This window comes from Dipodascopsis tothii (genome assembly GCF_038497935.1).
Source record: "Dipodascopsis tothii strain CBS 759.85 unplaced genomic scaffold V1510scaffold_35, whole genome shotgun sequence".
In the NCBI taxonomy this organism is placed as follows: domain Eukaryota; kingdom Fungi; phylum Ascomycota; class Lipomycetes; order Lipomycetales; family Lipomycetaceae; genus Neoaidaea; species Neoaidaea tothii.
The window spans coordinates 87,748-113,880 of record NW_027118019.1 but is presented as its reverse complement, the minus strand read 5'-3'; the positions used below and the strand labels follow the sequence as shown (position 1 = coordinate 113,880).

The 26,133-nt window shown below is 69.2% G+C and overlaps 10 protein-coding genes across 10 annotated transcripts; 4 read left to right on the top strand and 6 right to left on the bottom strand.

Annotated features, from left to right (window-relative positions):
- Positions 1–74: 74 nt before the first annotated feature.
- V1510DRAFT_422322 (uncharacterized protein) lies at positions 75–1,131 on the bottom strand. The gene is made up of 3 exons (XM_066934772.1): positions 842–1,131; positions 715–810; positions 75–683 (listed from the first exon to the last, which is right to left on the bottom strand). Exons 1-3 carry the CDS (start codon positions 913–915, stop codon positions 143–145), a joined length of 711 nt encoding a protein of 236 aa, XP_066787080.1. The 5' UTR covers positions 916–1,131; the 3' UTR covers positions 75–142.
- Positions 1,132–1,797: 666 nt separating this feature from the next.
- On the bottom strand, positions 1,798–3,468 carry V1510DRAFT_446274 (enoyl-CoA hydratase/isomerase; the record flags this gene model as incomplete). The annotated part of the gene is made up of 2 exons (XM_066935721.1): positions 1,798–1,810; positions 2,741–3,468. 2 exons carry the CDS (start codon positions 3,466–3,468, stop codon positions 1,798–1,800), a joined length of 741 nt encoding a protein of 246 aa, XP_066787079.1.
- A 31-nt stretch (positions 3,469–3,499) lies between these two features.
- Positions 3,500–5,888, bottom strand: V1510DRAFT_431893 (uncharacterized protein). The gene is made up of 3 exons (XM_066935453.1): positions 5,578–5,888; positions 5,386–5,486; positions 3,500–5,340 (listed from the first exon to the last, which is right to left on the bottom strand). The coding sequence occupies exons 1-3, from the start codon at positions 5,726–5,728 to the stop codon at positions 3,697–3,699; spliced, it is 1,896 nt and encodes a 631-aa protein (XP_066787078.1). The 5' UTR covers positions 5,729–5,888; the 3' UTR covers positions 3,500–3,696.
- A 254-nt stretch (positions 5,889–6,142) lies between these two features.
- Positions 6,143–7,194, top strand: V1510DRAFT_398766 (HAD-like domain-containing protein; the record flags this gene model as incomplete). Its single annotated transcript, XM_066931931.1, has 2 exons — positions 6,143–6,163; positions 6,304–7,194. Exon 2 carries the CDS (start codon positions 6,304–6,306, stop codon positions 7,192–7,194), a length of 891 nt encoding a protein of 296 aa, XP_066787077.1. The 5' UTR covers positions 6,143–6,163.
- Positions 7,195–7,203: 9 nt separating this feature from the next.
- On the bottom strand, positions 7,204–8,201 carry V1510DRAFT_369614 (HIT-like domain-containing protein; the record flags this gene model as incomplete). The annotated part of the gene is made up of 3 exons (XM_066931397.1): positions 7,204–7,932; positions 7,964–8,044; positions 8,076–8,201. The coding sequence occupies 3 exons, from the start codon at positions 8,199–8,201 to the stop codon at positions 7,204–7,206; spliced, it is 936 nt and encodes a 311-aa protein (XP_066787076.1).
- Positions 8,202–9,275: 1,074 nt separating this feature from the next.
- Positions 9,276–11,077, top strand: V1510DRAFT_422311 (glycoside hydrolase superfamily). The gene has a single exon (XM_066934771.1). The coding sequence runs from the start codon at positions 9,399–9,401 to the stop codon at positions 10,884–10,886; it is 1,488 nt and encodes a 495-aa protein (XP_066787075.1). The 5' UTR covers positions 9,276–9,398; the 3' UTR covers positions 10,887–11,077.
- Positions 11,078–12,957: 1,880 nt separating this feature from the next.
- Positions 12,958–14,311, bottom strand: V1510DRAFT_422305 (uncharacterized protein). Its single transcript, XM_066934770.1, has 2 exons — positions 13,555–14,311; positions 12,958–13,381 (listed from the first exon to the last, which is right to left on the bottom strand). Exons 1-2 carry the CDS (start codon positions 14,291–14,293, stop codon positions 13,344–13,346), a joined length of 777 nt encoding a protein of 258 aa, XP_066787074.1. The 5' UTR covers positions 14,294–14,311; the 3' UTR covers positions 12,958–13,343.
- V1510DRAFT_422304 (uncharacterized protein) lies at positions 14,312–15,993 on the top strand. Its single transcript, XM_066934769.1, has one exon. It carries the CDS (start codon positions 14,591–14,593, stop codon positions 15,797–15,799), a length of 1,209 nt encoding a protein of 402 aa, XP_066787073.1. The 5' UTR covers positions 14,312–14,590; the 3' UTR covers positions 15,800–15,993.
- V1510DRAFT_422303 (uncharacterized protein) lies at positions 15,933–16,776 on the bottom strand. Its single transcript, XM_066934768.1, has 3 exons — positions 16,468–16,776; positions 16,304–16,432; positions 15,933–16,272 (listed from the first exon to the last, which is right to left on the bottom strand). The coding sequence occupies exons 1-3, from the start codon at positions 16,505–16,507 to the stop codon at positions 16,028–16,030; spliced, it is 414 nt and encodes a 137-aa protein (XP_066787072.1). The 5' UTR covers positions 16,508–16,776; the 3' UTR covers positions 15,933–16,027.
- On the top strand, positions 16,608–25,759 carry V1510DRAFT_431887 (uncharacterized protein). Its single transcript, XM_066935452.1, has 2 exons — positions 16,608–16,890; positions 17,001–25,759. Exons 1-2 carry the CDS (start codon positions 16,860–16,862, stop codon positions 25,727–25,729), a joined length of 8,760 nt encoding a protein of 2,919 aa, XP_066787071.1. The 5' UTR covers positions 16,608–16,859; the 3' UTR covers positions 25,730–25,759.
- The last annotated feature ends 374 nt before the right edge of the window (positions 25,760–26,133 follow it).

Genomic DNA, 26,133 nt, shown 5'->3' with positions numbered 1-26,133 from the left:
TGCGGCGCCCCTGCATGGCTCATGCACTTAGCGCGAGCACAAGCACACACACTCAAGGGCGCCCACCGGCGCCCCTGCGCCCCTCGGCAGCTCTCCAATCAACGCATTCTAGTCGTACATTCGGCGGGCGGTCCAGGACCGGCTAGACGTGACCCATAACCACATGTTCCAGGTCGTTGACCTCGTTGCGCACGTTGCGGCGGCACATCTCCTCGATGTCGTTGATGAGCGGGGTCACGATGAGCTTCTTGACCTTGGTGTCCATGCGTATGAACGAGTCGCCAATGGCGCTCGGCAAGTAGTTTTCTTCGCTCAGGAGCAGGTCCTGGATGCGCACGTACATGTTGACGAGGACGTCGCACAGTGTGACGACGGTCTCGAGAAAGTTGAGCTCGAACGGCAAGTACGGCGTCATCAGGTACGTGAACTCGGTCTCCGCGACCTTGGACTCCTCCTGGCGGGCCCGCGACGAGCGGAAGATCCGGCTCTGGCCGGTCAGCACGCGCCGCAGGCCGCCGCGGCCGTGCGACGCCGCCGACACCGGCCGCGCGCCGGTGTCGTGGGGCGTGGTCATGATTTCGTACTCGTGCACCAGCGCCGACATGGCCTTGATGAAGTCGACCGCGGTCTGCATGTCCAGCAGGCCGGCGATGGACATGCCCATGGTGAAGTAGTACGTCGTCCTGGAGTCAGCGCGCCCGTGCCGGCACCCACTTCTTGCCGAGCGACGTCGGCGAGTCCGCGTAGATCCGCGAGAGATCCTCCTTGGTGAACAGGAACGTGTCGAACCAGTACACCTTGCCTTCGTACCTGCTGTCAGCGTCGCCGCAGAGCCACCTACGCCCGCCGCGTGTACTCGAGCGCCGTGATCCGCTTCTCGGTCAGGTCCTTGATCACCGAGAGGTACGTCGACATGGCCGCGGCCGCGCGCCCCGCGCCGCGCTCACCGTGGCCTGCGCGCCCGTCCGTGTCGCTGCGCGAGCCCGCGCCCGCCGTGTTGCGAGAGCCTCCCGTTCCGTCTGGCGCGCCTGTCGCGCGCTGTGGTCTGTGCTGGTTGCGCGTGCTGGCGCTGGGTGCTGGACAACAGGGTGGTGCGCCCTGAAATGCCGCCTTTTTAGCCAGCCCCACGCCCGTCACCACCCGCATCCGCCCGCCGTGAGGCCGCCCCCGACCGCTTTCATCCGCATGGACCCTCCCGGCGCGGGCGCCGACCGCGGCCCGCCCGCCCCCGCGGCCGCCGGGCCCGCGGCCGCCGCTGCGGCGCGCCCGGAGCGCTACATCCCGCCGATCTCGCAGCTGGCGCTGACCGCGGCGGCCGCGCTCAAGCGCGGCCGCCGGACCGTCAGCACGGCGCGCCCGGCCAGCGCGGAGACCCCGGCCGAGGCCGTTGCCGAGCTGCCGCCGCCGCCGCCGTCGACCCTGCCGGCCCGCGACGAGCTGCGCCGGATGATCATGCCGGCCGTGCTCCAGGTCCGCCAGCAGCAGGCCGACACCGACGCCCTGGACGGCGCTGTGTCCAAGTTCAACCTGCTGGTGGATTCCATCGCCGAGCGCATGGCCACTGTACGTGTGTGCGCGGCCCCGCTGACCCCAGCTCATCCGCCAGACCTGCGACGCCGCCGAGGCCCACCACCGGCAGTGCGTGGACGTGGCTGACGAGGCTGACGCCGAAATGGACCGCCTGCGCCACATTGTCGAGACCTGCGACGAGCTCGAGCTGGAGTTTGCCAAGATCCGCCGGATCGGCGAGATCGTGCAAGACTTCAAGGAGCGCATCCACGACCTGGAGAGCCGCTTCTAGACGCGACGCCTGGTGCGTCGCGCGGCGGCGGCTATATGCCGTATAGCCGCTGCATATAGCCGCTGGCGAGAGCCCGCGACGGCTCTGTGGGAGAGCTGCCTTCGGCAGATCCGTCCACGCTACGCGGCGCTGCCGAAGGCAGCCACCCTCGACGGAGTCGCCGCCGGAGGCTCGTTCGTGGGTGAGCCTCCGGCGGGGGGGGCCCGGGGGGGGGGGGGGCCGGGGGGGCGGGGGGGGGGGGGGCCCCCCCCGCGGGGCCCCCCCCCCCGCCCAGGGGGGGCGGCCCCGGCCCCCCCCCCCCGGGGGGGCCGCCCCGGGGGCCCGTTGGGGGGGGGCCCCCCGGGCGGCGACTCCGTCGGAGGTAGCTGCCCTGCGGGCAGGCTGCGGCTATGCGCCACCGCGGATATGCGCCACAGCGGCTATATGTCCTGCCCGAAGGGCAGCTACCCTCGACGGAGTCGCCGCCGGAGGCTCAAAAGGCCGCCGGCGGCCTGGGCCGTGCGGCACCGCGCGGGGGCCTTCGGCAGGTCGGGGACCGTGACGCATGTTACACAATGACGCGGGGCTGCATAAAGCCGCTGCATATAGCCGCTGCGAGCGTACGACCTCGGCGCTTGGTAGCTGTCTTTGGCGGTCTGCTAAGGACTGCCTGCCCCTAAAATATTGGTCGTGCGCTACAGCGGTTATATCCCTACCGACAGGCGACTGCCCTCGGCAAGTCACCGTTCCGGCACACGTCTACGCAGATCCTGGCCGGGGGCAGCCGACGTCGACAGCGTCGGCCGGGGTCCACCACCCCGGCCATATAGCCGCACAAGCCGCATACAGCCGCACATAGTCGCGCATAGCCGCACAATGTACAATATAGCTAATCACAATTTGGCCAGCCGACGGCGGATCCAAGCGTCGCGGAGGCGGATGCGCTCAGCGCGATCGTACTCAGAGTCCTTGAACTCGGTATTGCACCAGGCAATAGTCTCGGCCCACATGGTCTCCTTCATCTCGCCGTAGGCGTTGGCCTGGGCGACGCGGCCGAGCTTGGCGGCCAGCGCGGCGACCTCGGGCTCGGCGCCGCGCGCGTGGATCAGGCCCTCGCGCAGGGCAGCCTCAGACGTGAACCGCGCGGCCTCAAGCGCAATGCGCTGGTACTGCGTCGGCGTGGTCTTCTGGCGGAACAGGCTCGAGAGCGGCCCCTTGAGCGGCGCGTCGAACTCGATCTCGTTCATGCACAGAAAGCCCTTGTCGGGGTTCATGACGCGGTAGTCGTGGCACATGGCAATGATGAAGCCCCCGGCGAACGCGTGGCCGTTGATCCAGGCGATGCACGGCACCGGGTACGCGAGCAGGCGCTGCATGAGCATGTAGAACGAGTCGTTCCAGAACCGGTGGGTCGAGATCGCGTGCTGGAGGTCGAGGCCGTTCGAGAAGAACTTGGGGTTCGCGGACGTGGTCACGAGCGGCAGCCGCTGCCGCGGCAGGTGGACCGTCTCGAGCACGTCCAGCGCCTGCAGAAAGGCCATGTTGAACGCGGACGTCATCCGGTTGTCCTGGCCGTGCGACATCGTGATCAGGTAGTACTTGTCGGTCTTGCTCAGCGTGATCAGCGTGGGCGGCTCGGCCTGGCCGGCGGCCGCCCGGGGCAGTCGGAGGGGGAGCTGGTCCGTCATGGCGGGCTACGGGCGGATCGGGGGCTTATAAGCTCCTTGTTAACCGAGGCTGTGGGGTAGCTGACATAAGCGCATGTGGAGCGCCGCACGTTGTGCGGCGCACGTGCGCCGCATGTCGTGCGGCTCAAAGCACCGTGTATTACGTCGCGCACAAAGCTCAAAACGGATATATGCAGTCCCGAAAAACGGGAGCACGCCGGCGCGCCGGCCATAGGTGGAGCGCAGCCGCTACACATGCTTCTTGTCCTCGTCCTCGTCGTAGTCCGAGAAGATCGGGCTCGTGCTCTGCAGCCGGTCGGACGACTCGGGCTTGACCGTGCCGTTGCCGAACAGGACCCGGTGCGTCTCGAACTCGGGGAAGACCTCGGGGCCAAGCGAGTTGATGACCTCGGTGACCTCCTTGGACAGCGACTCGCGCGTCGCCCGCAGCCGGGTCAGCGTGTCCGAGTGGTGCGGGTTCAGGCACTTGACCAGCGGCCGCAGCGACTTGGCGATGTCCATGCCGACCTCGCCGATGCGGAGCGCGGCAAACGTGATCATCGGGAAGATGATCCACGACACGAGCGTCACGAGCCACACGGGCCGGAACGACGGCACCAGGTCGTAGCGCCACGCGGCCCACGTCGCCAGCAGCGCGTAGAACCAGTACAGCGTGGGCGCGAGGCCGAGCGAGACGAGCACCTTCCAGGTCGCGACAACGTCGCGCGCAGCGATCTTGACGGTCGACGCCCGCAGCGCCTCGGCCGCCTTCTTGCGCGAGATGAGCTTGGTCGCCACAAACACGGGCGCGAAGAGCACGACGCCGGGCAGCGCGCCGACCGACAGCACCAGCAGCTTGCCCGTGCGGAACACGAGCTTGCCGAGCGCGCGCCACGTCGACACGGACGCGTACTCGACCTGGTGGTCGCGGATGCCCAGCTGCTGCAGCTGCTTGTTGTAGTTCGCCACGGCCTCGCGCAGGTGGATGATGCGCGGGTCGTCCTTGTAGTGCGTGTAGCCGATGATCAGCCGCCGGTTCATGTCGACCACCAGCGACAGCGGGATCTTCTTGTGCGCGGGCTTGTACAGCCGGCGCGCGGCCTGGATCACCATCAGCGTGTCGTAGTCCGGCGCCGTGACCGTCACCGTCAGCAGCGAGTCGTAGATCAGGTCCAGCAGCTGCGCCGTGGCCTCGCGGCGCTGGCCCGTCTTGTACAGCTCGACCAGGTGCGCCGGCACGCTCAGCGGCGACCCAAACTCGATCACCGCCCGCGACCGGAACTTGTGCGGGTGGAAGTAGTTCATGCCGCAGGGCACGATCTTGACGTCGCACGACGGGTCCGCGTTGATCGCGCCCAGCGCCATGATCGCCGCGCCCGCCTTGAGCGGCAGCAGCGTCGTGCGGTCGTGCGAGCCGCCCTCGGGGAAGATGCCGATGCAGCCGCCCTGGTGCAGCCGCGAGAACACCTTGTCGTAGACCTCGCTCTGGTCGACCTTGGGCGCGAACTTGTACTTGAGCTTCTCCTCGCGCAGCTTCGGCACCGCCCCCGCGTTGCGGAACGGCAGCTTGAGCTTCAGCTCCGTGTCCGACACGATCTCGCCGACCTCGGCCGCGCCCAGCTGGCTCAGCTGGACCTGCCCGTTCACCGACATCTCCGTCGTGAACTTGGTGCCCTCGCCCCGCAGCACCGTCTCGTCGTCCTCCGGCAGCATGTACACCACGCCCGCGCCAGGCTTGCTCAGGTCCTGTGCGCGCGACACCGGGATCGACATCACCGACCGCGCGACCGTGCCCACAAACTTGCGGTGCATCGACGCCTCCGCCACCAGGAACGACAGCCGCCGCCCGGCCTCGACTCGGATCTGCCGCATGAGCATGATCGGGTCGATGAACTGCCGTTAGCCTCGCTTGCGCGCTCGCTTGCGCCCCGCACTCACCTGGTTCGCGTGCGGCGCGGCCACAAAGATCACCGGGCCGTGCCGCGGGATACGGAACGCACCCCGCGGCCGGATCTCGCGGAAAAAGAGATCGAAGACGACTGTCTGTCAGCCTGCGCCTCTCGCCGGGCCGGACGAGCCGCACGAGCCGCACCCGTCTGCCGCGGCTGCCGCCCCGCTGCGCCCACTCACCCGCCAACGCCCAGATGACCGTATCGTAGATGTACGACTGCAGCGACTGCTCCCGGTCGATCGACATGTCCGCCTCGCCCCCGGGCCCGCGTCCGTTTGGCGACGGCGACCGCGAGGCATCAAGCGACACTGTTTGCTCCGTCTCCGCCATCACGCCCTAGGTTCTCGAAGTCTCGTCCTCACGTAGCTGCAGAGCCTTGCGCTCGTGCGTGCTCAATTCAGCCCCGGTCGCTGTGTCTATCGAGTATGCTACTATGTTCTCCGAAGAGAAATGCTCGTCTGCTTGCTACGTATGCTGTAAGTTTTTCGCCATTTGGCGGGGCGGACTGCTTGATAGGATGGAGGGTGACACGGAGTGGCCCGCGTGGCCCGATCACGCAGTTACGCTTTGTTGGGGTGACAATCTGGGCGAACGTGGAGCCCCGGTCTCGCTTGGCACTTGGCGGGACCGCACTGTCACCGTGCAAAACTGGGATGACCACGTGGCTATTTTGACACATGAGTCACCGCTGCGCGGGCCACGCTGTTGCCCTGGCAACGCGAGCCGCACAAATTTTCGACGGCAGCTTCGGCCACGACAGCAAAGGTACGTCTCGCCTGGGGCGGCGCCCGACGCGCGATCCGCCCGGCGGCGCGTCTAGCGGGCCGGCCGGTGCTCCGGCCCGGCGCCGGGCCGTCCGGCTACGCCCCTAACGCCCGCCTCGGTGCGCAATTGCTGACCGCCAGATGGACTACACCTGCACCGTTCTCTTCCGCACCAGCCAGCAGCCCGACTGGGCGGCTCTCGGCCTGCCGATCGCGCGCACGACCGCCCTCAGCGACCGCTGCTACACGCACGACGTCACGTTCGCCGACGACGCCGCCGTCGCCGCGTTCCGCGCCCAGATCCCGGAGCTCTCGGCCGCGTACGGCGGCGACATCTGTCTGCAGGCCCGCAACGACACGTACCGCAACAAGAAGCTCGTCGTGTTCGACATGGACTCGACGCTGATCCAGCAGGAGGTCATCGACATGATCGCTGCGTACGCCGACGTCGAGGACAAGGTCTCGGCCATCACGGAGCTGGCCATGAACGGCAAGATCGACTTCAACGAGTCGCTGCGGCGACGCGCGTCGCTCCTGGCAGGCATCCCGGCCACCGTGTTTGAGTCGCTCAAGCCCGACATCCGGTTCACGCCCGGCGCGCACGAGCTGTGCCGCGCGCTCAAGAAGCTCGGCTGCACGCTCGCCGTTGTCTCCGGCGGCTTTGTGCCGCTCGCGCGCTGGGTCAAGGCCGAGCTCGGGCTGGACTACGCCTACGCCAACACGCTCGAGATCTCGCCCGACGGCACCGTGCTCACCGGCCAGGTCGTCGGCGACATCGTCAACGCGGACCGCAAGGCCCAGCTGCTGCGCCAGATCGCCGCCGAGAACGGTCTGTCGCCGGAACACGCGGTCGCCATCGGCGACGGCGCCAACGATCTCGTCATGATGGCCGCCGCCGGGTTTGGCGTGGCGTTCAACGCCAAGCCGATCGTCCAGCAAAAGGCACCCGCGCGGCTCAACACGCCGACCCTGCTCGACGTGCTCTACATTCTCGGCTACTCGGCCGACGAGCAGCGCGCGCTGCTCGCCTAGACAATGCATTCAATAGTCGTAGTGTGCCTCCGTGTTGGGGCCGACCGGGAAGCCGACCTCGGTCAGCACCCGGCCGGCCGTCAGCTCCGTGATCTGCGCGAGCTGCGCGGCCGACTTGGCCAGCAGCAGCCCTACCACGCCCGTGCCGTTCACCGAGATGCCCTCGAACTCGTCCGCGCGCCGCGGCACCATGATCACCCACTCTTTGGTCATGGCCCAGTTGAACGACTTTTCCCAGTTGTCGTTCTGCTTGAGCGCCTGCAGCGTGCGGTGGTACAGCGCCCAGAACCGCATCATGAGCTCCTCGTCTGAGGGGTCTGTCGGCAGCGGCAGGATGAAGTGCTCGAACGGAATCGCGCTGTGCTTCAGCGGCCGCTGGCCGACGGGGTCCCGCTCCGACGGCGCTTCGTACGGCGTCCGCGCCACCACCTTGTCCGGAAACAGCTCGGTGCCCTTGTCCAGAGGCAGAAACTGGATGTGCTTGTGCGCCTGCGACGCGCCCGAGTTCTTGCCCTTGTTGAAGAACGCCAGCGTCCGGTCCGAGGTCCCGATCGGCTCTTGCAGCGCCGCCCACGTCGCTCGGAGGTCCTCGATCGTGATCGGCGCCTCCTGCGACTCTTCGGCCTTGGTCACGCACAAGAAGTGGTGCGGCACGATCGCAAACTTGTTGAGCACCAGCGTGTGCTTGTCGCCGAGCCCGCCCAGGACCAGCTTGGGATCCGGCGGAAAGAACGGGTTCTGACATCAGCGCGCCCACGCATCCACTTACAAACTTCTTGGCGCCCTCGCCATCCGGCTTGGGCGCGCTCTTGGGCTTCTGTCCGAGCGCCGGCGCCATTCGGACCTCCATCTGCTGTTAGCAGGCTCGGCCAAGCCCGTACCGTGTAGCCGTCGTATTTCAGCACCGACCGCTCGGACTCGCTAAAGATCAGGTCGCCCGAGGCGACCGCGTTCTTGAACGTCGTCTCGACGACGCTGGCGAAATCGGCAGGGAGCTGGGGAAACATCTTGCGCAACATGGACTGCTTGTCGATGGGGCGTTGACGTAGACCGCACGGCCCAAGGGTTTCAGGGTCACCGAACCCAACGCTGTTACCCGCCAGAAGGGCGCCTGCGTGGGCGCGCCGCACGCACCAGGTGCTGGACCGCAGCCGTGCCAGACCAGATCAGCGCCCACGGCAGCCTCCACCAGCCGCATCACCCGCATGTACGTAACTCAGCCGCGCCCCATGCGGCGCCGGGTCCGATCGTTGCCCCGACCCGCGTACGTCTGGCCGATCGGCTGTGCTAGCCTGCAGGTCATGCAGGCGTCTACCTTGGCGCCGTGGGTGACCATCGGCGCTGATCACAGGCTGCTCCAACACTCTGGCTCGCGCCAGTCCGATCGGGCGGTCGGTGGACCCGGCCCGTAGGCCCTCAGGACAATCCACCGGTAGGGGATCCAGTCGCAGCCCGGCCGCCGCGCCGTGCGCCGCGCCGGCAACCCAGACGCACGTCGCTGTGACCTGTCAAGCCTTAGGCGCTCTAAGACCTCGCCTGCCAGGCGAGTTGAACACCGCCCCGCCTGCGCCTCATCGGCAAGACGCGGATCACGGCGCCGCGCAGGCCTATTGGCGCTACCACATCCGTGTAGACGCCAACCGGAGCCGCGCCAACGCCGTCGACTGCAGTAAGCGAGTGCCTGCAATTGGCCGCCAAAGGCAGCCAAGCTGTCGCAGCCAAGCTGGCACGCCGCCAGCGTGGGCTGACAGCCGCTCGTCTGTCCGCGCCGCAAAACCATCTTGCTCGCGCTCGGCCCCGAGGTGCCGCCCGAGATCCCCCAAGTCCGCGGCAGTTGCGCTCACAGGCCGCCACGTATGCTCCGGCGTCGCCAATTGTCTTGGCGTAGCGGCCGAGCGTCGCCAGGCTGCTGCCGGAACTGCCGGACCGGCGCCGGCCGGGCCCAGCCGACGGCTTCCGACCCCAGCGCAGCCGCAGCTTGGCCACCGCGCCGAGACCGCCCAGCGCCGAGACTGGAAGGGTCGGCGCGTGGCGGTGCAGTCCACGCGGCCTGGGATGCACGTGTTAGCTAAGCACGCGCTGTGGGATTGCGTAAGATCGCCGTCATCCACCCAGCGACGCAACAACCACCAAACACACGCGGTCCGGGGAAAAAGCCTTAAAAGGACGGTCCCGTCCCAGCCACGTCCACACAGATCGGCACGATGGTGTTTAGCAAGATCAAGAGTGCGATCAAGGCGCACACGCACGAGCTCATCGGCTCGTCGCTCGAGCTCGCGCCGTTCGAGATCGTCAACGACCGGCGGCAGTCGTTCCAGGCTCGCAAGTTCTATGGCACCAACCTTGGCTCGTGGTTTGTGCTCGAGAAGTGGATGGCGCCGTCGATGTACTCGGACAAGTGCGCGAGCGAGGCCGAGATTGACGCAGTCAAGTGCGCGATCGAGGAGCTCGGCGTGGACGGCGCCCGCGAAAAGTGGAACAAGCACTACGCCGAGTTCATCGGGCCTGCTGACTGGGACTGGATGCGAGACGCTGGTGTCAACGCCGTGCGCGTGCCGCTCGGATACTGGGTCGTTGGCGGCGTGTACGAAGACGCCGTCGACTCGACGCCGTTTGGCGACAGCGACGTGCGCGCGGTCTACGCGGACGCGTGGGCGCACTACACTAGCATGATCGAGACCGCCGGTCAGGCCGGCATCGGCGTTCTGGTGGACCTGCACGCGCTTCCCGGCGGCGCGAATGCGGACGCGCACTCGGGCGTCGTCAACGACCCGCCCAAGTTCTTCTCGTCGTCGTCCAAGATGGACAAGGCGCTGCGGGCGATCGAGTTTATCGCCGACAACGTCAAGCAGTACGACAACGTCATCGGCATCCAGATCATCAACGAGGCCGCGTACGGCAACGCCTCAATCGCCAAAGGCTTCTACTACCCCGAGGCCATCAAGCGCGTGCGCGCTATCGACCCGCGCCAGCAGGTCGTCGTCTCAGACGGCTGGGACCTGCCTGACTTTACCGCCTGGGCCGCCGACAAGCCCGGCGTCCTCATCGACACCCACGTGTACCGGTGCTTCTCGGACAAGGACCGGCAGTCGTCGCCGCACGAGATCATCGAGGCACTGCGCAGTGGCGACGGCGGCCTGACTTCGCACGCCCTCGTCGGCGAGTTTTCGTGCGTGCTCGACGGCCAGACTTGGGGCCGCGTCTCGGACGGCGAGCGCGAGCACCTTCGCGGCGAGTTCGGCCGCGCCCAGTTCGAGCTCTTCAAGCGCCACACCACCGGCGCCTTTTTCTGGTCGTACAAGTTCGAGTGGGGTGGCGGCGGCGAGTGGGGTTTCCGCGAGATGATCGAGAGCGGATGTTACCCGCGGAACGATCTGCGCCAGTCCAACGCCATCGCCCGTGGCCAGTCCCAGGCGGACGCCAAGCAGGCCGCTCTGGGGCCCCACGTGGACTACTGGAACCAGAACTCGTCCGACGAGATGGAGCACTGGCGCTACGAGATGGGCTTCGACGCCGGCTGGGCCGACGCCGAGGCCTTCTTCAACGCCTCCGGCGGCACCAGTCAGATCGGTCAGGTCGACGAGTATCTGGCCGCGCGCAAACGCGAGCACGAGTCCGCCCACGGCTCGAGTGGCTTCATCTGGGAGTGGGAGCACGGCTACCGCGCCGGCCTGGATGCGTTTGCCGGTTAGGTCTGGTCCAGACGCCTCCTGGCCGACGCATTATCCGGCGTGCATGCCCGGAGGGGCGCGGTTAATAACAGCAATTGAAGCCACCATTCGCAGGCCATGCTGCCGTGCTGCGTGCTGCGTGCCAGCGCGCGGCAGCGTAGCCATGCAGCGTAGCCGTCTCCACCGCCGCCGCACGCTGCCTGGCCGCCACCTGCTGCACGCGCCCAGGCGCTGCAATGTGCCTCAGGCGCTGGACGCGCGCGCGGCCGCGCGCGGCACCGCGGCGGCACTGCGGCGCCTGGTTCCGCGTCAAGACACGCCGTAGCGCGCCATAAGTCACGCCGTAGGTCGGTGGAAGCTGCATCCCCTCTCCAGCTAGCCGCCGCCACGACGCAGAGAAGGTATGTGGCGCGGTGGCGCCTCAGCCTGGGCGTACTCCGCGTCCTCCCCAGAGATGTGTGCCTTGCCCTGAGGGCAGCCAAAGCGTAGCCGCAGCGTAGGCGACGGCGACGGCCCTGATTGAAGCTACGAGCGGGGCCGTGACAGTCCCCAGCCGGGTCGTCCCGTCTGCTGTTCGTGGCGAAGAGCGGGGCCGCCCGGTCGGCACGCGGTGCAGCATGTCACAGGCCATCGCCAGATCGACAGTGTGGCTTGTGCCAGGATGTGATTTAGTTTGTGAATTGGTACCCACGAGCGTACCGCGACACACGGCACGTCTGATCCTCCCAATGGAAAACCTAAATTTCAAGGTTCACACAGGGTTTGCGCTAGTGCACGACTGCAGCAGTCTAGCGCCGCGACAGCAAACCTTAGGCTGCCCCTTGCAGCCGCAAACTGCGCGAGCTTCCAAGTCTGGCGGCGCCGGAGCCACGTCTGCGGTGTCACGGCGACGCTCATGCAGAGCGGCTCTGGGAGGCCAAGAACGATAAATTGATTTGCTTGTACGGGCTAGGGTCGTCGCCATGTGCTCGCGCCTGCAGCTTCCGGCGTGTGCGCGCAGGCGCAGGCCATCGTCGGGCCAATCTGCTGTCGCCCGAGCCCGAGGCCCAATCGATGCAGGCGCGACGACCACGGCGCCGCGGCCTGTCGTACACACCCGCCGGCAGAACAGTGCCCGTGGCCGAGGAGCCAAAGTGGTGCGCGCGAGCCGGCGCCGCCAGATTAGGCGCTGCTACCACCGCAGGAGGCTGGCCCTAGCCGGTGCCAGGACTCGGCTTCGCCCGCTTCGAGCACGCTACCACCGACGGTGGGCGGACTGACGTCGGCGGTCCGCGCCGGCCGCGCCGGATGGCCGGATGGCCGCGCCGCCGGGCGAGCTCGCCGTCATGGCCGTGGCCGCCGACCGCGCTCGCCTCGTGTGAGCTGTACCGGGCGGCGGGTCGCTCCCGGCCGCCTGCAGCCAGCCGCCGGCGCCGGACAATGCCCGCCCCGGCGCCGCTCGTGTCCTTGTCTCCTCCAGAACAATGCATCGAAGGAGGAGACACCGCTAGGCTGCGTGTGTGAACGGTGTACCGGTACGGACGTGTACCCCGCCTAGTGCGACGCTAGCGCAATCCAGGGACAGCCGTAGCCGCTTGCAGCGAGCCTGCCGTGATCAATTTGCCTGATCGAGACACAACCCCTTTCTCTCTGCACGTCGTAGGAACCGCGACGTGGCCGGTGACCTCGACACCGGCGGTCGCCGGCCGGCGAAGCGCCCGCTGGCCGAAGACGGGCCGGCCGGCCGGCGGCAGCAGCGGCCGTGTCTGCTGCGCGCGCGCACTCGACCACCCTGGCGACCGGTCGTTGGCTGCGTCGTCGGCGTATGTCTGCGGCCGCGTTGGCCGTCGCGCCCCGAGATCACGGCCGCCGAAACTAGCAGGCCGCGCCCCAGACTGGCCAAATCTCCGACCTGCTGAACCTTACATGCGCCTAGCAACGCGCCGGCCGTCGACGGCGGCCCGAACGTCGCGTCGGCAGCGTCTGCCGGCAGACGGATTCGTACTGGTCCTCGGGCGGCCGCGGCGGCGCACAGCCCGGCAATCGCGGGCAAGCTCCACCGTTGTCGCCTTAAAAGCCTGCCCGGTCCCTCCCGTACGTTTCACACTCGTGCTGGTCACTGAGGCTGTTCCCGACCCATCTCAGCCCGCGATTCGGCCTCCGTGCTAGCCCTGGGCCGCCAACCTGGTCCCGTCTGTGGCGATCTGGCAATCTTGGTTCCGTCTCGCCGTCCGATCTGCTGGCCGTGAAGCGCCTGCATCGTCTGGCGCGTCTGCCCCTCTCCCAGCCGTCCCGTCTACGGTCCGCCTGCGGCCCGCCCGCAGGCCGTGTGTCTGCCCATCACATCCCGCCAGCGCCCGTCATCACCGGCGCCTGCGCCTGTGCCTCGCCGTTCGACGCGCAGCCGCTCTGCCCCGGCCGCTTCCGACGGTTTCCATCTGCCCGGGCCCGCCGGTCCGCGTGGTGCCTGCGGCCGTTCCACGATCCTGTCTCTTGGATTCAGTGCACGCCCGTGTGGCCCTTGTCTACAGAATGAGGTAATTATTCTTCCTATTTCTCGGTCGCTTGCAACCCCATTTGGACTTTGCGTTTTTTGGGTGTTTGTTTGCGATCGATTAGGAAATTTTTGGGTTGCCGCGTCTCACACCGTGTCGCCGGTGCAACGTCGTACCATCCAAGCAAGCTCGTGGGCTCACGTCGTGTATCCTAGCATCCCCCCGTCCGCCGCACCCTCCCCGTATCTGCCGGCCACGGTAGGACCAGACCACACCGCCGGTGGCTACTACACCCTGGCACTCGGGCCGCCGTCGGCCCTGGCCAGACCGCCCGCCGCGCTGGCCATCGGCGCCAGCGTCGGCCCTGCCCCCGCCGTTTACGGCACCAATGCCCGTGATGGCCACGATCCCGGCGACGATGTGCGTGCGGCGCCAGATACATATATAAGTCAGGTGCCGTCGTATGCGCCCTACCAGGACCTGACCTCGCGCGGCCTTCCGTCCAGTTCCCCCGAGCTGATCCAGTACATGATGAAGCCCTCTAGGGTCGATAACATTGCCCTGTACGAGCAGCAGGCCCGGCAAGCTCATGGCCAGGCTGCCAAGTCTGTGCGCGCGGACCCGTTTCACAACACCTTCGCGGCCGAGTCGGAGCCACGCCCGTCGCCGGCGAAGCGAGGCCGCAAGCCCGGCCGCAAGGCTGACCGGCCGGCCCGGCCGGCTGAGCGCGCACCTGCGCGACCGCTGGATCGGCCGCGCGTGCCAGGTAAGAAGGGTCGGCCGCGCAAGCACCCGCTGCCGGTGCCGGCCGAGACGACGGTGACAGCCGCGCCGGTAGCGCCAACGGCAACGATTACGGTCGCCACGCCGTCGACGGTGGCTGCTGCGATGCCTGCTGCGACTGCTGTCCCCGCGGAGCCTGCGCCGGCCGCTGCCGTGGCGCCACCGCAGCATGCGTCTCTGGCCCAGCCCCTGAGCTCGGCCGCGGACGGCCCACCGCCGCTGCCGTCCCAGCCCGCTCGGTTCCAGGAGGACTCGGACGAGCTGCTCAAGACGCCGAGCCTGGAGCCGTCGCTGTCGTCGTCGTCGGCGGGGTCGTCAGGCGCGCGCGCGTTCTGGTCGCACTCACCCAATTCCGGTCCCTCGACCAGCCTCAGCCCGCCGGTGCAATTGACCACGCGCAAGGGTCAGGCGGTGCTGGCAGGCGGCGCGGCGTCACCATACGCCGGCGAACTATCGCCGTCGGTGCACATGGCGAGGTCGATGTCGTCGCCGGCGCGGCTGCCGCTGGCGGCCGCCGGCGAAGAGTCGCTGGGCATCGGCATCTTCCTCAACGACCACGGCCACGACTATGCCCACTCGGTCTCTAGCCCAATTGTGCCGTCCGCGACGTACAGCAACGTCAATCCGGCGCTGATCTACAACAGCGGGCTGCAGAACTGGAGCATCCTCGAGGAGGACGAGTCGGCCGTGGACAGCTTTGGCGCATTCGACAGTGACCGACGGCGGCGGGCCGAGCCCGCTGCCCGCGGCACCAAGCGCAAGGCTGGCGCGACAGGTGCCGCCGAGACCAAGCGGGTGCGGCGCGGCGCGCAGGCGCGGGCCGCCGGGCGCGCCGAGGCCGACCACGTCTACGAACGCGAGCACCCGGACCACGAGCACTCCTATGATGCCGGGCACGGCCGACGGGCGGCGGCTGAGCCGCTGCTAGCCGCGGCCGAGCCGTACGCGGCCGCGCCCGGCACGCTACAGCCGGCGGCGCTGGTGCAGCACCAGCCACAGTACGCGCGGATCTTCAACTCGCCGATCCAGTATGCGCCGTTCTTCCACACGCGCACAAGCACCGGCAACAGCAGCGACATGGACTTTGTGAACCCGGCGGCGTCGTTCCGGCGGCCGCCGTACGCAGCCCCGGCGCCGATGCTCGAGCGCACCAAGCGCCCGCACCGGCGCCAGAAGAGCGCGCGCGCGCCGGCAGACGCGTACGACTACGGCTACGGCAGCCACCTGCTGTCGTCGCCGCCGACGTCGGCCGGCGCCGGGCGGTACCGGCGCTCGATCAAGTTCTCGATCTCGGACCGCGGCTACGCCTCGGTCGACGTCGAGATCGTCGCCCAGCAGGACTCGCCCGATGGCCTGCACTGGGACGACGACGACGACGACTTTGGCGCCGCGCTGCGCTACACCGCCGGCGGCTACGACCAGAGCTACGCCAACCCCACCTTCACCCTCGCGCCCACCGCGCTCTGGTCCGGCCGCAAGCACGCCGGGCCCGCGGCCGACGCCAAGAAGCGGCGGCTGCGCACAGCCAGCCCGCTCATCCGCTACAACGCCACCGGCGGCAAGGAGAAGCCACACTTCTTTCGCCGCCCGCTGCTCGCGCATTCGTCCGACGACGAGTCCGACCACGACAAGGGCTACGCGTCCGACGCCGAGACCATCCGCGCGCTCCAGGCCTAGCCGCCAATCACGACTCACGCATTATGTTTGCTACGCCATCATCTAGGAACCATCTCTCTTCATCTCGTCATTTATGTTCTCATAACGGTAGTTTGGGCTGTTTCTGCTTGCATGCATCTCCCGGGGCATTGTATTCTTTCCTGTTCACGGTTGTATTTAGGGCTCTTGCATCTTTATGAATGTTATGTACACTTCGTCGGCCGCGGCCTGCCCCCGGGCGCCCGCCGGCTACCACTTGTCCACCGGGTTGGCCTTGTACTCGCTGTACGCCCGCCGGTTGAACAGGCTGACCTCGGTCTCGTTCTCCATCCCGACCTCGGCCAGCGTCTTGCTGGGGTCGCTCAGGATCCACTCGTCGTGGTCGAGGTTGATCACCAGGTTCGTGGTCTTGGACCCGTGCGCCTTGGTGTACAGCTTGAGCGTGTCCAGCTCGACCGTGCGGTACGGCCGAAACGCCGATTCGGTCTTGATTTCTGCCGTCAGTGCGCCCGTACGCCCACTTACTCTGCACACACAGGTCATGCAGCTCCGCCACCGTGGTCTTGGTCAGGTCCACGTCCTTGAGGATCATGTTCTTGACCGTGCGGTACGGGAACGACTTGATCACGCGGATCGTGAGCACGGCGTCCGTGGCTGGCGGTCAGCCTGCGCGCGCCGGGGACACTTACCAGGACGCAGTGTCGACGTCAGCGGGTCGTCGGCGCTCATCTGGACTGTTTGGTAGGGCGTAGGGTCGGCCGTGGGTCGGCTGCTTGCGCTCGGGCCTGTTATTGCCGGTTGCGATCTGTTCGCGGCGAGTGTGTGAGTCGCAGAAAATTTGGCGCTGCGTCTGGGGGTTTGTGTAATTAGGCCGCCGCGACCTCACCACCACGGACACTATTTCGCATTTTCTGCCCCCACCGGCGCACAGCGTTGCAATCGCGGCCGTCACGCACACGGATCGACAGCCGCAGACGAGGGCTTTTTTTTGGTACGCGTAAACCGCGAGCGGACGCGGGCGACCGGCGGGAGGAATGAATCCGCGGCGAATCCTATCAAACATCCGCCGCCGCCAGCGACCATGAACGACCGGAGTCTGCTGCAAATCTACGGTAAGCGGTCGGGACGGGCGCCGGACGCGCAGGCGTGCTGCTGGAGGCCGCCAGAGGCCGCCTGCCGTCCGGCTGCCGCCGCAGACGCGTGGGCAGCTGCTGACGGCCAGAAAATGTGCTGTCAGACAAGGTCAAGGACCGCGCGGACGGCCTCGACAGCCTCCACCGGATCGTGCACAACCCCGAGCTGTCGGCCGGGATCTCAGACAAGGCCTACCACAAGCTGTGCGACGCGCTCTTCCACGTGGTCGTGCGCGAAAAGACGGCGTACGTCAAGGCTGTGGCGGCCGCGCAGCTGGCGACCGGCCCGACGCGCTCGGCCGGGTCCGTGTCGGCCGTGTCGGAGCGCCTGACGCACGCGGCCGCAGTCGTGCGCGCGCTGGTCGAGCGCGCCAACGCGCAGCTGCGCGCCAAGACCGTGCGCGCGCTGACCCAGCACATCGTCCAGGTCCTGCCGTTCTCGTTTTCGGGCGCGGGCGGGACGGCGGCGTTGGCGGCCGGGCCCGGCACCGTGGCCGGGACGGTGTTTCTCGAGCCGCTGGAGATCAACTACACGCAGACGCTGCGCGTGCTGTGCGGGCACGCGCCGCACGTCGAGCATTTTGCCGCGGCCGAGTGGGACGCGCTCGTGCTGTTCTGCGTGAGCGCGGTCGATGCGCAGCTGGCGCTGGCCGGGCGCTCGCCGGACGAGCCGGCGCTGCACATGACCGACATCTTTGCGACGCTCAACAGCCTCCTGACGGCGGCGGGCGCGCGGCTGGCGCCGTGCGCGGACCGCGTGTTTGACGTCGCGGCGGCCTGGCTGCAGACCCACACGTCCGAGACCTGCGCGCTCGAGGCGGTCGGCGTACTGAACGGCGTGCTGCAGTTCAGCGTCACCAACAACGTGGGCCTGTACAAGCGGGCGTGCGCGGCCGCCGTGGCCGCCGTGGCCGCGCTCTGGCCGGACGCGCGCACGCCCGCGCTCAAGGAGCAGATGGTGGCGACGCTCGTGCTGGCCCGACCCGGCGTCGACTACTACACGCGACGCGATCGCGCGGCCATTGCGCCGGCCATGGCCACGCTCGCGTACGCGCTCGTCGCCGAAACCCGTGTCGAGCGCAATGCGCTGGCGCTGGACGACCTGGCCCTGCCAATGGCGCACGGTCGCTACGTGTCGATGGACGGCAAGCGCCGCGACCACGCGTGGCTCGAGTTTGGCGGGCTCGAGGCTGTCCGGCCGCACACGTTCTACGCATGGTCGGTGCTGGTGCTGGTTGCGTCCTTTGACGACTACGTCGACGCCGACCTGTTTGAGCCGGCGACAGCGACGCCGGCGCGAAAGCCCAAACGGCGCCGGCTGCTGCGGACGGCCGAGTCCGAGACGCCGAGCCCGCCGACGAGCGCGCTGGACCACGTCGTGCTGCGACTGGCCGTCGACGAGCCCGCGCCGCACCACATGCGGCTCGCCGCGTTCCTGACGGGCACCCGGCGGTTCCTCTCCGGCGACGCCGCCATGTCCCCTGCCGCCGAGGAGCGGCTGCTGCACGTGGCCCTGACGGACGCGCCGCCGTCGGCGTCCTGGGCGATCGCCGCCCTGGTCAACGTGTTCCGGCGCCACGCCGCTGCCGGCACGCTCGCGGCCTCGGCCGACCTGTGGCGCCGGCTGTGGGCGTTCTGCGCCAGCCAGGGCCCGCTCAACGTGCCCACGGCCAGCTCGGCGGCCTGCTGTCTGTTTCTCTCGACGTTTCTGGCCCTCCGCGGCCACCAGGCCGTCCCCGACAGCCGTGCCGACCTGCACAAGCTGCTGGGCGACCTCATGGCCGCCCCGGCCACCAGCGCGCCCGGCCGACTGAACGACTTCTCGTGCGAGCTCTGGGCCGCGCTGTGGGCCGCCGCCAACGAGCCCGGCGTCGGCTTCTTTCTCGGCCGCCGCGACCGCAGCGTGGCCACGTTCGGTGACAGCCTGCTGGCGTGGCTGCGCACGCGGCTCGACCCGCCCGACGACTCGCGCGGACCCTCGGACTACTCGCGCGTGCTCGAGCTGCTGCTGATCTGCGCCGGGCGCCAGCCCGGCCGCATGGCGCGATCCGCGCTCGTTTCGGGTGCTGGCAACGCGTGCGCCATGCGCGAGCGCCAGTCCGCCGGGTCCTGGATTCGCCGCGCCGTGCTGGCCCAGGACCATTTGGCCGCCATGGCCGACACCGTCCGATACCTGCTCTTTGCGGACGATAGCGCGGCGGCGGCGTGGGCGGACCCGCGGCGGCCGGCCGACGACGAGCCGACGCTGTCGCCGCCGCCGGTCCAGCGCGTGCGCGTGCTGGGCGTCGTGACGTCGTTGCGCGAGCTCTGCGGCCGCCTGCTAGACCAGGCCGCCGACGGCAGCGACCACACGGTGCGTGCGGCCGCGTTTGCCGTGCTGGCCGCCCTAGCGTTCGTTGCCCGCGTCGGCCACGACGTGCCTGACTGCGTGCCCGGGTTCATCAGCCCCGGCGCCCCAGTGCACCAGTTCTTTGCCGGCGTGGCCGCCGGGCCTGCACACGGCCAGCCGGTCGTGCCCGCGCTGGCCGCGTTCGTGGGCCCAGGCAGTCTGGTCGACCTCGAGACCGCGCCGTACGCTCGCGCGGTCGCCGACATCTTTAAGGCGGTCGCCGTCGCGCAGACCGCCGCCCAGGACGCGCTCTTTGACCGCAGCCAGTCGGACGACTTCGACGACGGCGACCAGCGCCGTGGCGCCGAGCTGCCCCGGCGGCTGGCCGACTGGCACGAGCACGAGCCCGTGCTGGCGCTCGAGGCCGTCACGCGACTGCGGCTACAGATCTTGGCGGTCGAGCGCGAGGGCGCCGGCCGCGACCTGGCCGCCGCGGTCGACTGCGTGGCCGGGCTCGGCCCGACGCCCATGTTTCTGTCGTGCGTGCTCGTGCTCGACCTGGTCGACGCCCTCGTCCAGGCCGGCGACCGCGACCGCCTCGACACGCTCGTCCGCGCGCTCGCGCAGAAACTTGTCGCCCGCTACGACTTTGAGCGCGCCGAGGTTCTGCACACAGTCGTCGTCGGCGTGCTCGACCGCGCGCTGCCGCTGTGGGTGCCGGAGGGCGTCTCGCCGGCGCACCCGGCCGCACGCATCCTGCAGGACCTCTACAACTGGATCGTGCGCCTGCGACTGTCGTCCGCCGAGGTCTCGAGCGCGGTCCTGGTGGCCCTGGCCGACCTGCTGCTGCACGTGCAGGCCGCCGACACAAACTACGGCCGCACGGCGACGGCCGTGCCGGCGGCGGCGTCGCTGTTCCGCGACCTCTTTCGGCACGCGGACGTGGCTGTGAAGTACCGCATGGCCCTGCTGGCGCCCCGGTTCTTTGCGCTCTTCCCGGCGACGGACCACCACGCGATCTACCTGGACGTCCACAAGCAGCTCGAGACGCTGGAGGAAAACGTCGAGGGCATGGCCCTGCGCGCGTTCACGTTTGCCCAGCTCGCCATGTCCGAGGCCGCCGTCGTCCGCTCGGCCGTGTACAATCTGGTGGAGGTCGGCCAGCTGGAGTCGGTGCGTGCGTACGCGGCGTGCTGTTTCAGCATGATTGCGGCAGCTCGCGGCGTCCGCCCGGCCGAGCTGTTTGGCCGCTACGCGTCCCAGATCGTCTACACCTGGGTGCAGTACGACATTCCGCTGGCCGAGCTGCCGATCGCCGTGTTTGGGCTCGGATCGCGTGCAGAACTGTACGAGGGCTACGCGGACGAGCTGCTCGCGCAGGCGTACCTCAAGCCGCCGGGCGGGACCGACGTGGCGGCGGAGCTGCTGGCCGACATGGCCGCCGTACTCGGCCGCCCGTCGGCGGACCTGGTCGAGCACGCGTTCCACCAGATCGCCGCCTACGCGTATCTCGTGCCGGGTGCCCGGCCGGGCATCGACGAGCGTGTGACGGCTGCCATCGGCGCCGACCGCGTCCGCACGCTCTGGCGCGAGCGCGTGCTGACAGTGGTCGCGTTTGTGGTCGCCCGCGTCGACCTGCGGGGCGTCTCGGACGCCGACGTCGCCGCCGCCGGCCACGCGCCCGAGGCCGTGCTCTGGCGCGAGCTCAACCACTACGGCACACTCGACTACGACGACCAGCTCGACACGCCGCTCGAGCCGTACTGCACGGCCGAAGACGCTCTGACGGCGATCGACGACGCCCGCGGCCGGGCCGGACTGGCCGAGCTGTTCCGCAACTCGGCGCTGCTGGCGTACACGGCGCGGCTGGTGCTGGACGGCCTGCGCGTGTGCTCGAACGGACAGCAGCGGTGCGTGGTCGTCAAGCAGACCAAGCTCGTGGTCTGTTTGGCGCAGGCGCGCGCGCACCGGCCGCACTTTGCGCGCACGATTCTGCACGCGCTGCTGCCGCTGGCCGAGGACTCGGCGTGCACAGCCGACGTGCTGGACGTGGTGCGGTACCTGGCTGTCCACGGCGTGTTCGAGCACGATCCGCGGCTGTTTGTGCGCGTGGCCATGCAGCTGGCCGCCCACCTGTGCCGGCTGCGCACACGGCCGCCCGCGGTCAGCCGGTTCCTGGCCTGGTTCCGCGAGCTGCAGACCGCGCTGGCTGCCCACGACGACGTCCGCGACGCGCTGCCGGTGCTGCACGTGGCCGCGGACATCGCCGCTGGCGGTGACCGCGACTGGCGTGCCTGGATCGACGCCGACAGCCGGCCGCTGCGGCATCTGCTGGCCGGCATCGGCCCGTTCGACCGCCTCGCGGCCGACTACGGCCGGGCGCTGCTGGGCGCCGATCTGGACGCGAACGTCGAAATGCGCCGGACGCTGCTGGCGACCGACGCAGACGCAGTCGAGCTCTTTCCGGCGCTGGTCGAGCTCGCTCGGGAGCCCGGCCTGTCGCCCGGCTTCGTCGAATGGGCCACCGGCGTCTGCGGCCGCGCCTACGCTGCCACCGGCGACTTTCCCACCACATGGTACGACGGCCTGGACGTGGCCACGGACGGCCCGGACGGCTTGGCGCCGACCGGCACCGCCCTGCGGTCGGCCCGGGCGATCGTGTACCACGTCTCGGCGCTGCGCGACTCGGCGGACCCGGCCGTCCAGGCCGCCACCGAGAGCTCACTGCGGCCGATGGTGCTCTACTTGCTGCGCAAGGGCTACACTACGGCCAACTTCGACCGGGCTGTGGCCGACGACGTGCGTGCGGCCCGGTTCCAGGGCTTTGACCTGACGCAGACCGCGTCGCCGGCCGTGGCCGACCCGCCGCTGGCCGACTACGCCGGCTGGGTCGCTGCGGCCACGGCCGGTCTGTGCGCAGCGCTTGGCGTGGCCGTGCCGTTTTTCCGGCCGCTGGTCGCTCTGCTTGCTGTCGTCCACGCGCCCGCCGAGAAACTGTTCCGGTACGTCGTCCTGGAGAGTCTTGCCACAGACGACGGCCGTGCACGCGTCGGCGCGCTCTTCGAGCGCGTGCTGACCGCCGGACCGGCCTACGCGCGTCACCAACAGCTCGTTATCGGCACGTTCCTCTATCTGCAGTGCGCAGACGTGCTGGTGCAGCCGTGGCGTGAACGGCTGGCATGCGTGCCCGGCCTTCGCCTGCCGACGCTCGTCCACGCCGCCGTGGGCTGCAACATGTTCTCCGCGGCCATGCTGCTGTGCGAGAGCCTGTGGAAGCTCGACGGCCGCGGCGCCCTCGACGCCGTCGCCGCCGACATTGTCGAGATCTACACGAGCATCGACGACCCGGACGCGTTCTACAGCTCCACGGCCGCGTACTCGCTCGACAGCCTCGCCCGGACGGCCGAGTACGAGAACGACACGGCCGCGCTGTTCACGTACCGGTCGGGCATGGCCGACACGGCCGGCGACGCCGGGCAGACGCGCGCGGCAACGGACCTGCTGGCCGCGGTCGCTCGCGCAGGCCACACGGCGCTCGCCCGTGCCGTTTACAACGACGCAGCTGTCCGGCTCGGCGACCGCAGCGAGTTCGACCCCGAGTACCTGTTCCAGACGGCGTGGCAGCTCGGCCAGTGGGACCTGCATCCACCGGCCGGCGGCGGCCGCCAGCAGCTGACGTACGAGCTGCTGCAGACAGCGGCGGCCGACGGCGGGCTGGCGGCCGCGCTGGCCCGGGCAGGCGCCGGCGCGTTTGCGGCGCTGGCCGAGCCGGCGCCCACGGCGCGCTCTGTCCGGGAGCGCCTGCTGACGCTGGCGTCCATTGCCGAGATGGCCGACGTGGCTGCCGTCGTCGACGGCCGCTCGCTGGACGCTGTCCTTGACCGGTTCGAGGCCCGCCTGGCGTGGACGGACTTCCGGCCGCTGCACGCGTTCGAGGACCTGCTCAAGCTGCGCGCGACCATGCTCGGCCTGACCGGCCGGCGCGTGCCCGAACTGCGGCCGCGTCTGGCGCTGGCCGAGGCGCGCATGGTCCGGCACCTCGGCGCCAGCGCGCGCGACCGCCGCGAGCTGCAAAAGGCCGCGGCCGCGTGCCAGCGGCTGCACACGCTCGCGCCGGCCGTCCCGGACACCCTGCGCGCCGCGTTCGAGGCCGTGCTCATGACCGAGACCGCCGAGTTCCTGTGGGCCAGCGGCAAGACCGGCGCGGCCATCGCCGTGCTCGAGCGGGCCACGCACGCAGCCGGGCCGGCGCCCGCGCTCGACGGCGCCGCCGGGGGCCACGCCGAGTCGCTGGCCGCGGCCCTGGTCGGCCTGGCCACGCCCTACAGCTCGCGGGCGGCCACGCTCGGCCGCTGGACCGCCCAGGAGCGCCGCGAGCGGCCCGAGGAGATCATGCGCAAGTTCCTCGCGGCCGCAATCGAGTCCATCGACGACGCGGCCACCGGCGCCGACAAGGCGCACGCGTACCGCGAGTTTGCGCGGTTCTGCGACGCGCAGCTGCACGGCCCGGTCTACGCCGAGGACTTTGGCCGGCTCGAGCGCCTGCGCGGGCAGAAACGCAAGGAGGTGGCCGACCTCGAGAGCCTGGCCGCAGCCACGCCGGCCGGCTCGGAGCGCAAGCGGATCCAGGTCCATCTCGGCCGCGTGCGCATCCAGTTCGACGCCGTCGACTCGGAACACCGCCAGCTCGTCGCCAGCCGCGACGACTTTGTCCACAAGTCGCTGCGGTTCTACCTGCTGTCGCTGGCCGAGTCGGACAAGCACGTCGAGGACGTCTACCGGTTCTGCTCGCTGTGGCTGGCCAACGCGTTCTCGGCCGGAGCGAACGCGGCCGCCGAGGCCCACGTCGGCCACACGCCGTCGGCGCGGCTCGTCGTCTGCATCAATCAGTTCTCGTCGCGGCTGCTCGAGCTGGACACGCCGTTCCAGCGGCTGCTCAAGGCGGTCGTCGGCCGCATCTGCCGCGACCACCCGTACCACGGCCTGTACCAGCTCGCGGGCGTGCGCACGGCGCTGCCCAAGGAGAACGCCCGCGACGTGACCGCGCGGCTGCGCGCGACGGCCGCCAGCGCCGTCTGGCGCCAGCTGCAGGCCGACCGGGCGTTTGCGCGCGCGTACATCGGGCCGATCGAGCGCGCGGCCGACAACTTCACGCGGCTGGCGCAGCACTCGTTCCGGCGCGGCGGCCGGCTCGCGTTCGACGACGTCAGCAACGCCGCCTGGTGGCGCGGCTCGGACTTTGACGTGCCGCCGCCGACCGTGCACGTGGCCGTGCGCGCCGACCGCGACTACAGCTCGGTGCCGCGGATCGTCGCGTTCCGGCCAGCGCTGGTCCTGGCGTCCGGGCTCAGCCAGCCCAAGATCTGCACGTGCACGGCCGACGACGGCCGCGACCACAAGCTGCTGGTCAAGGGCGGCAACGACGACCTGCGCCAGGACGCCATCATGGAGCAGGTCTTTGGCCAGGTCAACGAGCTGTTTGCCAAAAACAGCGGCACGCGCCAGCGCGGCCTCCACATCCGCACGTACAAGGTCGTCCCGCTGGGCCACACCGCCGGCGTGATCGAGTTTGTCGAGCACACCGTCGCGCTCATGGACGTGCTCTCGGACCTGCACGGCCGGCTCAACCCCGGCGACTACGCGCTCAACGTGTGCCGGCGCAAGATGAAGGACGCGCAGGCACGCACGCCGGCCGACCGCGTCGCCGTCTACGCCGACGTGGCCGCCCACCTCGCGCCCGTGCTCTCGTTCTTCTTCCTCGAGCGGTTCCGCACGCCGCGCGTCTGGCTGCGCAACCGCACCGCCTACACGCGCGCGACGGCCGCCGTCTCGGTCGTCGGCAACGTGCTCGGCCTCGGCGACCGCCACTGCAACAACATCCTGCTCGACACTGCCACCGGCGAGCCCGTCCACATCGACCTCGGCGTCGCCTTTGACCAGGGCAAGGTCCTGCCCATTCCCGAGCGCGTGCCGTTCCGGCTCACACGCGACATTGTCGACGGCATGGGCCTCTCGGGCACCGACGGCGTGTTTCGCCGCTGCTGCGAGCTCTCGCTGGACCTGCTCCGCGCCGAGGCCGACAGCATCATGACCATTCTCGACGTGCTCAAGTACGACCCGCTGTACTCGTGGACCATCTCGCCGCTCCGCAAGAAGCGGCTGCAGGACGACGGCGACGTCGACGTCGAGCCGAAGAAGACCCGGCTCGCCAAACGGTCCCAGCCCAGCGACCCCGACACCGCGGTGGACCCGGTCCCCACGCCCCGGCTCGCCGACGGCTCCGACGACCTGGTCTCGCTCGAGCAGCAGCTCCTCGAAAAGTCCCTGTCCATAACCGGCGAGTCTGGCGCCGAGCACGCCCTCGTCACCGTCCGCCGCAAGCTCGCCACTACCTGGAGCTCTTTCCAGGTCGTCAACGAGCTCATCCGCGACGCCACTGCCGTCGAGAACCTTGCATTGCTCTACTGCGGTTGGGCGCCGTTCTACTAGCGTTGCGGTGCAGCTGTATGCCCGCTGGCGGCTATATGACAGCCTCCGGCGGCGACTCCGTCGAGGGTGCGCCCTGCGGGCGGCCGCAGGTGAATGCATCCAAGCGCTCTGCCCGGAGGGCAGCTACCCTCGACGGAGTCGCCGCCGGAGGCTGTCATATAGCCGCCGGCGGGCATATAGCCGCCCGCAGGGCGCACCCTCGACGGAGTCGCCGCCGGAGGCTGTCATATAGCCGCCGGCGGGCATATAGCCGCCCGCAGGCGCACCCTCGACGAGTCGCCGGGGCACATAGCCGCCGGTGGCACGTGCATGCAGCTGCATACAGGGGTGCATCGGCTGTCATGCATGCATGCACATGCACGATGACGTCGGTGGCGTGCTAGACATTCAATCTTGTACATTCC

Bases quoted from the DNA above. Each gene is read 5' to 3' on its own strand.
- V1510DRAFT_422311 (XM_066934771.1), top strand. From the start codon at position 9,399: ATGGTGTTTAGCAAGATCAAGAGTGCGATCAAGGCGCACACGCACGAG.
- V1510DRAFT_422305 (XM_066934770.1), bottom strand. From the start codon at position 14,293: ATGCTGCGGTGGCGCCACGGCAGCGGCCGGCGCAGGCTCCGCGGGGAC. The intron at 13,382-13,554 runs CTAGGATACACG...AAGAATAATTAC, and splicing joins GTGCGGCGGACGGGGGGATG to CTCATTCTGTAGACAAGGGC.
- V1510DRAFT_431893 (XM_066935453.1), bottom strand. From the start codon at position 5,728: ATGGCGGAGACGGAGCAAACAGTGTCGCTTGATGCCTCGCGGTCGCCG. The intron at 5,487-5,577 runs GTGAGTGGGCGC...GCTGACAGACAG, and splicing joins GGTCATCTGGGCGTTGGCGG to TCGTCTTCGATCTCTTTTTC. The intron at 5,341-5,385 runs GTGAGTGCGGGG...GGCTAACGGCAG, and splicing joins CCGCGCCGCACGCGAACCAG to TTCATCGACCCGATCATGCT.
- V1510DRAFT_422304 (XM_066934769.1), top strand. From the start codon at position 14,591: ATGGCGAGGTCGATGTCGTCGCCGGCGCGGCTGCCGCTGGCGGCCGCC.
- V1510DRAFT_431887 (XM_066935452.1), top strand. From the start codon at position 16,860: ATGAACGACCGGAGTCTGCTGCAAATCTACG. The intron at 16,891-17,000 runs GTAAGCGGTCGG...GCTGACGGCCAG, and splicing joins GAGTCTGCTGCAAATCTACG to AAAATGTGCTGTCAGACAAG.
- V1510DRAFT_422303 (XM_066934768.1), bottom strand. From the start codon at position 16,507: ATGAGCGCCGACGACCCGCTGACGTCGACACTGCGTCCTG. The intron at 16,433-16,467 runs GTAAGTGTCCCC...GCTGACCGCCAG, and splicing joins GACGTCGACACTGCGTCCTG to CCACGGACGCCGTGCTCACG. The intron at 16,273-16,303 runs GTAAGTGGGCGT...CACTGACGGCAG, and splicing joins GCATGACCTGTGTGTGCAGA to AAATCAAGACCGAATCGGCG.
- V1510DRAFT_422322 (XM_066934772.1), bottom strand. From the start codon at position 915: ATGTCGACGTACCTCTCGGTGATCAAGGACCTGACCGAGAAGCGGATC. The intron at 811-841 runs GTAGGTGGCTCT...CGCTGACAGCAG, and splicing joins CTCGAGTACACGCGGCGGGC to GTACGAAGGCAAGGTGTACT. The intron at 684-714 runs GTGGGTGCCGGC...CGCTGACTCCAG, and splicing joins CCGACGTCGCTCGGCAAGAA to GACGACGTACTACTTCACCA.